Source organism: Dermacentor andersoni, chromosome 2, assembly GCF_023375885.2.
Source record: "Dermacentor andersoni chromosome 2, qqDerAnde1_hic_scaffold, whole genome shotgun sequence".
Classification (NCBI taxonomy): Eukaryota; Metazoa; Arthropoda; class Arachnida; order Ixodida; family Ixodidae; genus Dermacentor; species Dermacentor andersoni.
Window position 1 is genome coordinate 189739607 of NC_092815.1, and position 13102 is coordinate 189752708.

General features: G+C 46.6%; 1 protein-coding gene across 2 annotated transcripts in view; it reads left to right on the forward strand.

Annotated features, from left to right (window-relative positions):
- The window catches only part of LOC126540301 (2-amino-3-carboxymuconate-6-semialdehyde decarboxylase-like), a 120701-nt gene that overhangs the window by 31259 nt on the left and 76340 nt on the right, over positions 1-13102 (forward strand). For both annotated transcript variants that reach the window (XM_055075956.2, XM_050187102.3), the window contains one exon: positions 10925-11069. In XM_055075956.2, the coding sequence (XP_054931931.1) occupies positions 10925-11069 (145 nt within the window). The remainder of the gene's footprint in view (positions 1-10924; positions 11070-13102) is intronic.

A 13102-nucleotide genomic window follows, 5' to 3' on the forward strand; every position in this document is an offset into this window, starting at 1 on the left:
CGCAAACACTCAAGAGTTCCATGCAACTGCTGGAGGCAGGAAACCGTGCCCTTTATATACAAGTTAGGGTTAACAGCGAAAGAGATATAGCTTTAAAAGATTTGCGTTTGTGCAAATCGGTACGGTTCTACGCAAGATCTTTCATTTTTTCGTATCGTGTTGATTAGGGGACTGGTTTGTACATTACTGAACTTGAACGAAACCACCCTAAAAATTGCTCTCTCTCTCTCTTGTAATCGAGAGTAGATGTAAGCATGAAGTGGCAAGCGGCAAAGCAGATTGGTTGGAGATGATACTAGCCACAATCTTAAAATGCGTGAAGTGCATGTTCGCAACGGCACAACACACCACACCGCACCAGCCATACTGTGCATTGCTCCACGTGGACGCTGCCCACCTACAAGAAGAAAATCGGCTGAAGGCGGCACGACAGGCAGCGAAAGACGCCAGGGAGACAGAGAGCACTGCCTACCTGGAAGAAGAATGAATTCAATTCTGGGGTTTCACGTGCCAAAACCATGATTTGATTATGAGGCACGCCGTAGCGGGGACTCGGGAAACTCGTGCTTAGCAGCACAACACCATAACCGCTAAGCCAGTGCGGCGGGTAGAAGTGTCGGAAGGAGCCATCTCTCGATCGACGCAACACCCACGCCGCGGAAATCACGGAGCGTGGCGTTCAGCGCTCAGCGCCAAAAGATTACAAGGAAGTGTATAGCGCTCTGTATCTGCCTGTTAAACGTCGCTGTTGGAAATGACAAATAAAAATTCAGCGTGCCAGAAGTTACAGCTTCAGTGATATTGCGAACAAACACTAGGATGAACTCGGAAGCAATATTTCTTGGAACTTGTTTGGGCAGTTACTAGCGTCTATAGTGCGGTATGAGCGGCTTCCCACACTTAACACACACATGTATTCTTTTGCACACCGACACTTCTTATGCCCACGCATTGAAATGACGAAGCATCCAGGACGCAATGTCAACACGCCGTTCAATGGACTCGGGGGCGAAGCCAGAACAGTGTTTTGCACAGTCACACTGTAAGCACACTAGCGTTGCTGCTACGCACTGATCGGAGCGGAACGGACTTCACAGAGCGTTGACTTACGTCGAATGGTCTCGCGCCGGTCTCCTCTCGTGCACTATCGAAGTGCTAGGCCTCCAACACCGCTGCCAGTGCTCTTGTTAGACGCCTGTGTCATGAATGGTTACTGTTTTTCCAGCCCAGCAACAGCCGACTTGTCTGCTGCGTCGCGCCATCATGTTGCACCCGCGTATAAATAGAACTCCGTCCGGTGAGTTCCGCGCTTGGTATCGCTTTGAATGCTGCGTCATTCGGGCAAAGCTGCGGCATTTCTTTTTTTTTTTTCAGAGAAGCTGTGTGTGGCTAAGCTTCCATGCATTTTTGCTTTCCGTGAACAAAAATTATCATCATCAGTGGCTCATACCGCCGTAAGCATTGATGCTCCCGTAAGCAAACAAAAATGCAATGGCTAATAGCCCTGTAAGGCAGAGGCTACAAGCATTCAGCAAAGTGAAGCAAACAGTGCTTAAATTCTTTCTAATCACGCATAGAACATACAGAACAGCATTTCGAAAATTGCCATCATCAATGGCTCATACTCCCGTGAGCAATGGCTTATAAGTAAGCAAAAATGCAATGACTCGTAATCCCGTAAGGTTCATCGCTACTCACTTTGCGTGAATTAGCTGCGATGGCACTACCCCTGTTGTCGTTGTCGGTGATTTCAATGTGCATGTATCGCTACCAAAAATGGAGCAGCTTATGCGTTCCGCGTTGCAGACACATCCCTTGCGACCCGCCGTAGTTGCTCAGTGGCTATGGCGTTGGGCCGCTGAACACGAGGTCACGGGATTGAATCCCGGCCACGGCGGCCGCATTTCGATGGGGGCGAAATGCGAAAACACCCGTGTACTTAGATTTAGGTGCACGTTAAAAAACCCCAGGTGGTCGAAATTTCCGGAGTCCTCCACTACGGCGTGCCACATAATCAGAAAGTGGTTTTGGCACGTCATCATCATCATCATCAGCCTGGTTATGCCCACTGCAGGGCAAAGGCCTCTCCCATACTTCTCCAACTACCCCGGTCATGTACTAATTGTGGCTATGTTGTCCCTGCAAACTTCTTAATCTCATCCGCCCACCTAACTTTCTGCCTCCCTCTGCTACGCTTTCCTTCCCTTGGAATCCATTCCGTAACTCTTAATGACCATCGGCTATTAAGACCATCGGTTTCCTTCCCTCCTCATTACGTGTCCTGCCCATGCCCATTTCTTTTTCTTGATTTCAACTAAGATATCATTAACTCGCGTTTGTTCCCTCACCCAATCTGCTCTTTTCTTATCCCTTAACGTTATACCAATCATTCTTCTTTCCATAGCTCGTTGCGTCGTCCTCAATTTAAGTAGAACCCTTTTCGTAAGCCTCCAGGTTTCTGCCGCGTACGTGAGTACTGGTAAGACACAGCTGTTATAAACTTTTCTCTTGAGGGATAATGGCAACCTGCTGTTCATGATCTGAGAATGCCTGCCAAACGCACCCCAGCCCATTCTTATTCTTCTGATTATTTCAGTCTCATGATCCGGATCCGCAGTCACTACCTGTCCTAAGTATATGTATTCCCTTACCACTTCCAGTGCCTCACTACCTATTGTAAACTGCTGTTCCCTTCCGAGACTGTTAAACATTACTTTAGTTTTCTGCAGATTAATTTTTAGACCCACCCTTCAGCTTTGCCTCTCCAGGTCAGTGAGCATGCATTGCAGTTGGTCCCCTGAGTTACTAAGCAAGGCAATATCATCAGCGAATCGCAAGTTACTAAGGTATTCTCCATTAACTCTTATCTCCAATTCTTCCCAATCCAGGTCTCTGAATACCTCCTGTAAACACGCTGTGAATAGCATCGGAGAGATCGTATCTCCCTGCCTGACGCCTTTCTTTATTGGGATTTTGTTGCTTTCTTTATGGAGGACTACGGTGGCTGTGGAGCCGCTATAGATATCTTTCAGTATTTTTACATACGGCTCGTCTACACCCTGATTACGCAATGCCTCCATGACTGCTGAGGTTTCGACTGAATCAAACGCTTTCTCGTAATCAATGAAAGCTATATATAAAGGTTGGTTATATTCCGCACATTTTTCTATCACCTGATTGATAGTGTGAATATGATCTATTGTTGAGTAGCCTTTACGGAATCCTGCCTGGTCCTTTGGTTGACGGAAGTCTAAGGTGTTGCTGATTCTATTTGCAATTACCTTAGTAAATACTTTGTAGGCAACGGACAGTAAGCTGATCGGTCTATAATTTTTCAAGTCTTTGGCGTCCCCTTTCTTATGGATTAGGATTATGTTAGCGTTCTTCCAAGATTTCGGTACGCTCGAGGTCATGAGGCATTGTGTATACAGGGTGGCCAGTTTCTCTAGAACAATATGCCCACCATCCTTCAACAAATCTGCTGTTACCTGATCCTCCCCAGCTGCCTTCCCCCTTTGCATAGCTCCCAAGGCTTTCCTTACTTCTTCCGGCGTTACTTGTGGGATTTCGAATTCCTCTAGACTATTCTCTCTTCCATTATCATCGTGGGTTCCACTCGTACTGTATAAATCTCTATAGAACTCCTCAGCCACTTGAACTATCTCATCCATATTAGTAATGATATTGCCGGCTTTGTCTCTTAACGCATACATCTGATTTTTGCGAATTCCTAGTTTCTTCTCTGCTTTTAGGCTTCCTCCGTTCCTGAGAGCTTGTTCAATTCTATCCATATTATACTTCCTTATGTCAGCTGTCTTACGCTTGTTGAATAACTTCGAAAGTTCTGCCAGTTCTATTCTAGCTGTAGGGTTAGAGACTTTCATACATTGGCGTTTCTTGATCAGATCTTTCGTCTCCTGCGATAGCTTACTGGTATCCTGTCTAACGAAGTTACCACCGACTTCTATTGCACACTCCTTAATGATGCCCACAAGATTGCCGTTCATTGCTTCAACACTAAGGTCCTCTTCCTGAGTTAAAGCCGAATACCTGTTCTGTAGCTTGATCTGGAATTCCTCTATTTTCCCTCTTACCGCTAACTCATTGATCGACTTCTTATGTGCCAGTTTCTTCCGTTCCCTCCTCAGGTCTAGGCTAACTCGAGTTCTTACTATCCTATGGTCACTGCAGCGTACCTTGCTGAGCACGTCCACATCTTGTATGATGCCAGGGTTAGCGCAGAGTATGAAGTCTATTTCATTTCTAGTCTCGCCGTTCGGGCTCCTCCACGTCCACTTTCGGCTATCTCGCTTGCGGAAGAAGGTATTCATTATCCGCATATTATTCTGTTCCGCAAACTCTACTAATAGCTCTCCCCTGCTATTCCTAGTGCCTATGCCATATTCCCCCACTGCGTTGTCTCCAGCCTGCTTCCTGCCTACCTTGGCATTGAAGTCGCCCATCAGTATACTGTATTTTGTTTTGACTTTACCCAACGCCGATTCCACGTCTTCGTAGAAGCTTTCGACTTCCTGGTCATCATGACTGGATGTAGGGGCGTAGACCTGTACAACCTTCATTTTGTACCTCTTATTAAGTTTCACAACAAGACCTGCCACTCTCTCGTTGATGCTATAGAATTCCTGTATGTTACCAGCTGTTTGGCACGTAAAACCCCATAATTTTAAACATATCCCTTGCGGTGCCACACCGATCCGGCCCAACCGACCACCCCGCGGCGTACGTGCATCAATTTTGACGTTGTCAAAGAATGTGATTGCAGTTGCGAGTGAAATAATGACCACTGATCAAGACAATAAATGGGTATGCGTGCCTTTTGTCACGATGACCATCCATCAAGAAAACAAAGAAATTCGTACCTTTGTTCAAAATTATGTGCCACCTCCATGTCGTGTGCTAAACAGCTTCGCTCGTCAACCACTTTCATAGTGGAATGGCTCATGTTTTCTTCATTGAAATCACCATTTCTATTTATTCAGTGCTTTTTGCTATGACAGATTTCCAACATCTACTGCAATTTGCCTTGCGGAGCACTTGTTCCCAACTTAATTAGTGGACAATTTTTAGCTCACGGGCTTGTGTTTATTGCCAGACAGCAGAACACGAAAATCCTGGATTTCGGCCCTGCGGAATTTATATACCTCACCTCGAATAATATAGCAGAAGGACACAGCGAACAATCTGTAAATGAATTGAAGGCGAAATTCATGTGTCCAGAAGTACACATTTACAGCTTGTCCTGTATGTTTTGCCTCGGGATGCCTTTAGAGAACCACTGGTTTACAGTGGAACGGAGTAATTGATCTACCGCTATTATCAGCGTAAATTACCCGAATTTTGAAGTTTGCGCACATTAACATCCATAAACAGAAGAACCCAAGCATACCCCTCTCACACTGCACGTTTCAGCTGACTCCGATGTAGGTCGGCGTCTACGTTCTCGCCTCGCACACTTCGCACTACCAGGCTAACAAATACTTGCGTAAACGCAGCGCTCCTAGAATCATACGATTCGCTAGCACTTCACCAGTCGTGCGGGCTATTCAATGCCTTTTACAACGTCGCAGTGCAAGCATCTGCCTTGACATTATAGCTGGGCAAACCCGTGCACATAGCTCGTCGTCAAATCACCGGAATCGCGCGCGGCCTACCCTGTAAAGATAAGGAACATAGCCTAGACGCTTTCGAGGGCGTCTCGAGCGAACAAGCACTGGATGGCAAAGAGCACTTTCGGTGCGTGGTATTTAAATAGGCGTTGGCGTGCCCATGCGCAGAAGCAATGAGATGGAGGCACTATTTGATTCATCATCAAAACCAGCCCCACATGCGACACATGCAGCCTTATTCACAGGTATCCCAAAGTAACTACGCGCAGACAGCTTTATCTACGTCGCTGAGGTTTCCAATATCTGGGGGCCAACGTAAAGACTTTCACAACGGTGGCTGCCGCCGCTGGGATGTGTACGCGTTTGCTTCGTTGATTTTCCTTCCATCCCCATATTCTTCCACGCCGCGCAGGGTAGCCAATCAGATGGCTGCCTAACCTCCCCACCATTCCACACCCCCTTTGTTAATGCGAAGCATTCTTTGGCTCGTTCTTGGTACTTTGTGGTAGGTCGGTTCCTGTCTCACATCGCTTTAAGAAAAATGAAACCATGTGTGACTGATGTGGTAATCGAACCCTGCCGTGGAGCACAGCAGCCTAATGCTCTAACCACTAGGCCACGATTTCTTTTTCCTTCATTGTATTTATTGCAGGCACTCATGACTTCTGTAGGAGCCAAACAGATAAACGAGCTAAGAAGACTCTTCTAGTTGCACGGCACCGAAGACGCACATGGATCACCATACAGTTCCTCTTCATTCCTGAAACACGCCGCTCGGGTTGACGTCAGTCTTCAAAAAAAAAAAAAAAAAAAAACTAAAATGGTGATAAGGATAAGCACCTTAGAAATAAGATTACCAATCTGTACGACATTCCATTTGGTTGTATAGATCTCTCAGTTGGACGATCATTTGAATAAATTGATTGGTTATGAAATTATCGGTTCGACATTTCCATCCAATATGCGTGTTTTCCGCAGGTTATACATTCCAATGAGTAGAAACATGTCAAAGGGCACATCGCTACAACTCGTTGAGAATTTAAATAGAAGTCATGTGAAGAGTTCGTTGAAGCACATCCCAAAATAAAATAGCATCACTGGAGCCTGTAAAACAGCGTTCAATTGTTTCAGATACCTCACACAATCGACAAATAATAGACGTCACGAAAATTTATCTTGAACCCAGCCAAGTCCTGAAAGGCAAGGTTTCATAATGTAAATTAAAGAAGACCGTTTTTGTAGAATGCCTGCAGAGTCATTTTGCGCAAACGAACTAGTAAATCCGTCCTGGCAGGCCAAATTATTTTGCGCGGTAAAGTGGTGGCGGGAACAACGTCGATATTAAATCTCTGCAAAGGTTTTTTTTTTTTTTTTTTCGTGGTAGACAGCACAATTTTTCATTTTAAAACCTCACCGTTAGAAAACCAGCCGCGAAATATCCACAGACGGGAGCATTTTGAATCGTTCATCTGTGCGCCTAAAACATCGCGAAATCGCTCCACGGCACCTACGATCAGTTCATTGCTGGGTTTGTCTTTGCAGAAAAAACACTATCGCCTGCACACGTTAGAACTTTAATCTCCTGTCATAGCGCGCTGTAGCCACGAATGCCATCATATTGACGAAATTCTCAAGCACAGCGGCTCCAAGTACACAGAAAACGAGAGGCGACGTAGGACAGCCTTGTGTGCATGTTTCTGGCGTTCCAAATCCAGCCAGCTCTATGTAACACTAGGCGCGTGCACCTTATGCAACTTTGTTGTCTTCTTGCCTTGGGACGGCTCGCGCTTTGAGGCGCAGTGTTAGACTGCGCTGTCACCGGGACCTGCCCACTTTTCCCAGTAATTTCCTCGTAGCAGCTTACGCTATGTAGAAACTGCGCGACACAGGACGAGCGAGTAACGAGCACAGGACAGATTTACTTTGTGTCCCACTGTTTCTGTTTTTTTATTCTAAAGATGAACCGACCAACCCCTTTGAACACCCCGCTTGTGATCGTCGTTTTAAGATACACCACATGAAATAGCCATATCTACGTACGATTGTAGAACGCGTAATCACTGATGACGTCACGAATCGTGTTTCTCTCGTTTATTTTCGTCCGGTACCTAGTTAAAGAACCAATCTCCATGTCGCACGCTAGCGTCGAATGGCCGGCGTATAAATCATGCTATTGGTGCCATACGACCGTCTGCAACGCGGTTGTTGTCTTGCCGCTGTCGCCACACACACATATGCTCGCGACACGCACACACGACTACTCAATTTGCAGAAACACTTTGATTCACCTGACACATTTTGCGAAACTTTAGTTACTGCTGGATAGCCGGTTGCCTGTGGAATGATTCGCATAACATAGATTCCCGCAGCGCACGGGATCTGCACATTGTTTTTCTCTCTCATTCATCAGGTGTTCCGGGAACGAACTTCATTCACACTTCAGTGGACGAATTTTCACCGCTTTTTTAGTGCTGGGCACAAACCTTGTAAGGAACATCGATGAAGAAATTATGATGAGCACTAGTTCACTTTAAGTAAACAAACATGGGCCGGAGCTTAAGCATGGTAGAAGAAGCTGACGATGCCATTCCCGCTGGGCAGCCAGCAGGCGGGAAATGGTTGAGTGACGGAATCCTGATGTTTTACGGCTCGAGGCAAGCCCAGGACTATGAATGGCACTTTAGAGGAGAGCTCTGGATTTATTTTGACTGCCTGTGGTTATTTCACGTGCATCTAAACCTAGTCCCACGGGTAGCACTGGCCAAGCTGCCTGGAGTTTGACTGCAGGCCGATCAGAGGAGAGAGCCGACGCAGAGACGAGCCGACGTAGAACAGAAACGAAGCGTTAAATTACATCTCTACGAAAAGAGTTCTCATCTTGACAAGCTGTTCGTAAAGAAGAGTAGATACCAACGCTATTTGTTTGCTTTCCGGGAACACACTGGCCCAGTAGTGGCAGGGAATCACTGACTGAAGTACAGTGTACTAGTACACTGTAACTGAAGCATGCGCGATCATGGCGCCGCCATGTTGTCCAGGCAAGTCAACTCACCCTCCTCCCCACCCCCGAAAGCAGCCTGAATCAGACCGGGCGGATGTTCCGCAATGGGGCACAAACGCACAAACAGAAACGCCGACATGCTTGGTCACACCTATTCATGTTTCTCGCGTGGTGAAAGGACTGCACTTCCGGAGTTTTTAACCGTCCAAATTGTCGCCGTCGGCCGAGCAATAGCCGAAAGAAATTGGCGCCGTTTTTGACCGCGTGACACGAATGCCCCTCACAGCGACAGTACACGCCCGGTTTTGCATCCTGTCCCCATCGGAATGACAAAGATCGCACCCGAGACTTCCGGCTGGAGTCCGTCATAAATCGAGGATTCAATACGAGGAATATTTCAGCATTTCGCTGCCATTGTATCAACGGCAAATTGCCCTTCGTGAATGCACTTTACCAGCTTCAGCTCATTTGTTAAATAGCGCCACCCATTTACGAAATCTGTGCATTGTTAATCCGGCAGACTGCGCCGTCGTACTGCTATCGCAAATTCATTGCTTCATACTATTGCATGTCCAATTTTTGTACCAAACAATGTACATCGCTGTACACGGTTTGCCTCTGCATACTACTGGCCATGCAAGATACTTTGATTGCATAGTAGCCGATCACCATAAACTATATAACGCAGTTTTTTTTTCTTTGTTTTTTATAAACGCCTTGTGCAATAACCCTTGTCCAGTGCCCCACTCAAACGCTTACATCAGTGAGTTTATATTGTCATAGAAGCTAACACTTTAGATAAAAAACGTAAACTTATTCATCACCACCTGTTCAGTTCATGCTTTGGGTCCCCACTTGTGTTGACTCGGAGACTCGGAACCAACTACTTCAGCGACCACGAGCTAGCGTTGTGCGACGTTCAAATAATTAGCAGCTATTTACAGACACATTGTAATACTGAATCGATCATTCTACATCACACTTCATATTAGCTGTTGCTTTGAGGACACGTGTGGGAATTGCTGGCACCTGCAACTACCCACCTCCCACCCCTTTCATGAAGACATAGTAAAAATGACAGGTCCTACTTATTCGCAAAGTTCAGGTTTGTGTGTGTACTTGTGTGTGCGTCCGTACATATGTGTTTGTGGGAGGAGGGGCGAGAAGAGAGTGCGGTATAACCGCTGATCTTTTCTGATGCGCGAGTCAAACTCTATGGCATATGAACTAACAATATGACAGACAAAGTTCGGTTATCCCAGACACAGAGCAAAATGGCCATTCGGCCAATCACATGTTTCGGCAGTAGGTCATTCGCGATTGGAGGCTGTATATATAACGTGATGACTGAGTCCAAAAGCTCCAAATAGCGGTAAAATAACTGTGTAAAATTAAGGGAAATCAATTTATTCCCAGCTTTTTAGGGTAAGCAGCCATTAATGAGCAATTAGCTGGATCACCTCACATAAGGCAAGCTTTAGCTTACTTACATGCGTAGGTTGGCCAAACAAACGGAACTCATGATCACTCAGTAAATATACATTTTGCATAGTGTTTACACAGACTCACTAAAATTGTACTTAGCGCGCCCTCACTCCAACTCAGACTCGCTAAATTCTACTCACTCAGGCTCACTCGGACTCACAGTTTGGTATGAGCTTGAGTGAGTATGAGTGAGTTGAGTGATAAGTGACTTTGAAGACCTATGCTTAAAGTAACCTTTTCAACAATGAAAAATTGCCGCGTTACAATGGCAATGGCGCACATTACATTATGGGGTTCTACATGCCAAAACCACGATTATGAGGCACGCCGAAGCGGGGGACTCAAGAAATTTGGACCACCTGGGGTCTTTTAACGTGCACCTAAGTCTAAATACAGTGGCGTTTTCGCATTTCGCCCCGATCGAAATGCAGCTGCCGTGGCCGGGATTCAATCCCGCGGCCTCGTTCTTAGCAGCCCAACACCATAACCACTAAGCAATCACGGCGGGTGTGGTGGGCAATGGTGCATGGATCACGGTTGAATGCATATGTAATTTTACGTTTGGAAGTAAGCTTTGAAACGTCAATTAAATACCGCCGACTATATGGAACACGGCTGAACACTAACGTTTTTTCACGCTAAACAAACTGACAAATTGGGTAAGGCACGTCAAGGAGTGTCGTTTATTTACATAGTCGACGGACTACATTATGCTTCATTAAAGAAATCGCTGACATTAAGTCGTGCAGACTTTCCGTGCAAGTGTACACAAACCTTTACGGTGTGCTTTGCTCTCGCCCTGTCTCCCCAGCGGTATGGATACGGCGGCTGGCTCGAGATCAAGCACGAGGATGAAAAGAGTGCCGTGCTGAGCTACGACGATGGCCGCTTCTTCAGGCGCATTGAGCCCAACTGCTGGGATATCGACGACAGGATTGCTGACATGGACAGAACAGGTGAGTCCGCAAGTACAAAACCACCACTTTCCTTCCTTCTTTTTTAAAACGAAGCTTCACTTGACTACCCTCCCGAGTTTGGCGTGACTGCTGCTGCTGCCTGTTGTCTGTTGCAGGGTCTGTACGTATCTCGGCAGGTGTATTAGTTCATATATATAAATATGTCACATGTGTGCCGAATGCAAATACCTCCAAACCGCGTGATGTAACGTTTGTATGCTTTCTATACATTTATTTACAGAAAGGCAGAGAGGTCGGCCTGAGCTATAACTTGCTCTGGCCTTCTGCTCTACACTGAGGAAAAGGGACGGGGAGAAAAAGGGCTAATGAATGATGATGATGATGACGATTGAGGAGGTGCGTATACTGAAAAAGTAGTACCATACAAGAAACGCGGTTCTCTGTGTAATAAAAGTATATATAAATATAGTGTCGGCTCATGTGTATCTCTGAAGCACACCAACCACCTATTGAAACAGCGCATTACATTCAACTGATTGTTTCATTTAGTTTATTTTCTTTCATTGCGCGTTTCGATATGTGCCACAGGGTGTGTGTATACTCGTGCCGAGCCTTCTACGACGGGTATGTACCACTGCGACATAATATTTTCAGCACCCCTAAATGTAGCCTGCAGCTGGTTGCTTCGTAGAAGAGTACGTGAGCAGCCATGCACGAGCAAGAAAAGGTGGCGCACGAAACAAAATATTATTTAATAAATTTAAGGCAAACTCAGGAATGTAGTATGAGTACACAGCTAAACGCGAGAAATGTGCCTGAAATATGCACTAGATAAGTTTCCACGCCGACGACGCGGGCTTACAAGCAACCCCTCGCTCCGTATAGGGCTCAGGCCGCTCACACGCGCACTTCCGCCAGCGATGCCCGCCAGCCTCCCGAGCGAGCTGCTTCGCTGATGGCTTATGAAGCGCCGACCAAAGCGGTGTCGTTGCAATGTCCGTAATGTCACACGACTGGTCCTTCGACAAGCATGCAGCTGCTGGATACCGGATGCTCGCAGTCATGTCGCCGCGCCTTAATGTCCGCGATCTCGACAAGATAAATATACGTCGTACTTCTTTTTGCATGCGCCTGTCTTCACCGTTCTTGCCTCGACAAGCTTCATACACCTGATTCGTCCTCGCGTCATATTTGCGTAGACGTCTCGCACAGTGCATTCGCCTGACTTGGCGCTTTCATTTCGGCATATTTTGTTAGCTGTGTATTGCAGAAACAAATTACCTAACATTAAAGTTGTGATCTTTGTGATGAACAAACATAAATGTTACCTGAGGATGCGCGCTGCATAGAATGAACAGAATTGTGTGCATCGTCGTATGTTGTGAATCGAATTAACTACACATAACATTCCAACAGCTGCATTGGATTTGCATATTGTTACGGGAAGGAAGAAGCGTGCGTCTATTCACAGATGACTTTTAATGGCTGAGCCAGCAAGCGTAGGCCAGCGATAACACTAAACTCTTCTTCGTCGTCTCCAAGGCCACCATCAGCGTCCTCTTCTTCCCACATTACCGACTGTGACATCACCCCGTCGGAAAAAGCGCCTTATTGGTGCTGCTCATCGGTCTGAGAAAGGTAACGTTTGAGACGGCTGACGTGGATTATGTCAGAGAGAGGCGAAGGCACCGTAGTATCCAGCGGAGACACTTCATATGTGACACGGGTCACCTGGCGAAGGATGCGGTAAGGGCCATAGTATCGCGAGAGGAATTTCTCCGAAAGACCAACACGCCGAGTTGGATACCAAACTAGCACAAGAGCACCTGGTTCGTAGTGCACGTCGTGATGGCGCTGGTCGTAACGGCACTTATGGCGTGTCTGGGAAGCAGAAAGACGAATGCGGGCAATCTGGCGTGCTTGGGTCGCTGTGGCTATGATATCCCGAGTGTACTCTGTAGGCGAGTCGAGTGTGGTCGAAAGGAGAGTCTCGAAAGGCAAAGTCGGCTCACGGCCGGCGTGTCGTGGCGCGAGGAATTGTAGGCGAACGTGACAAATGGTAGAGCAATGTC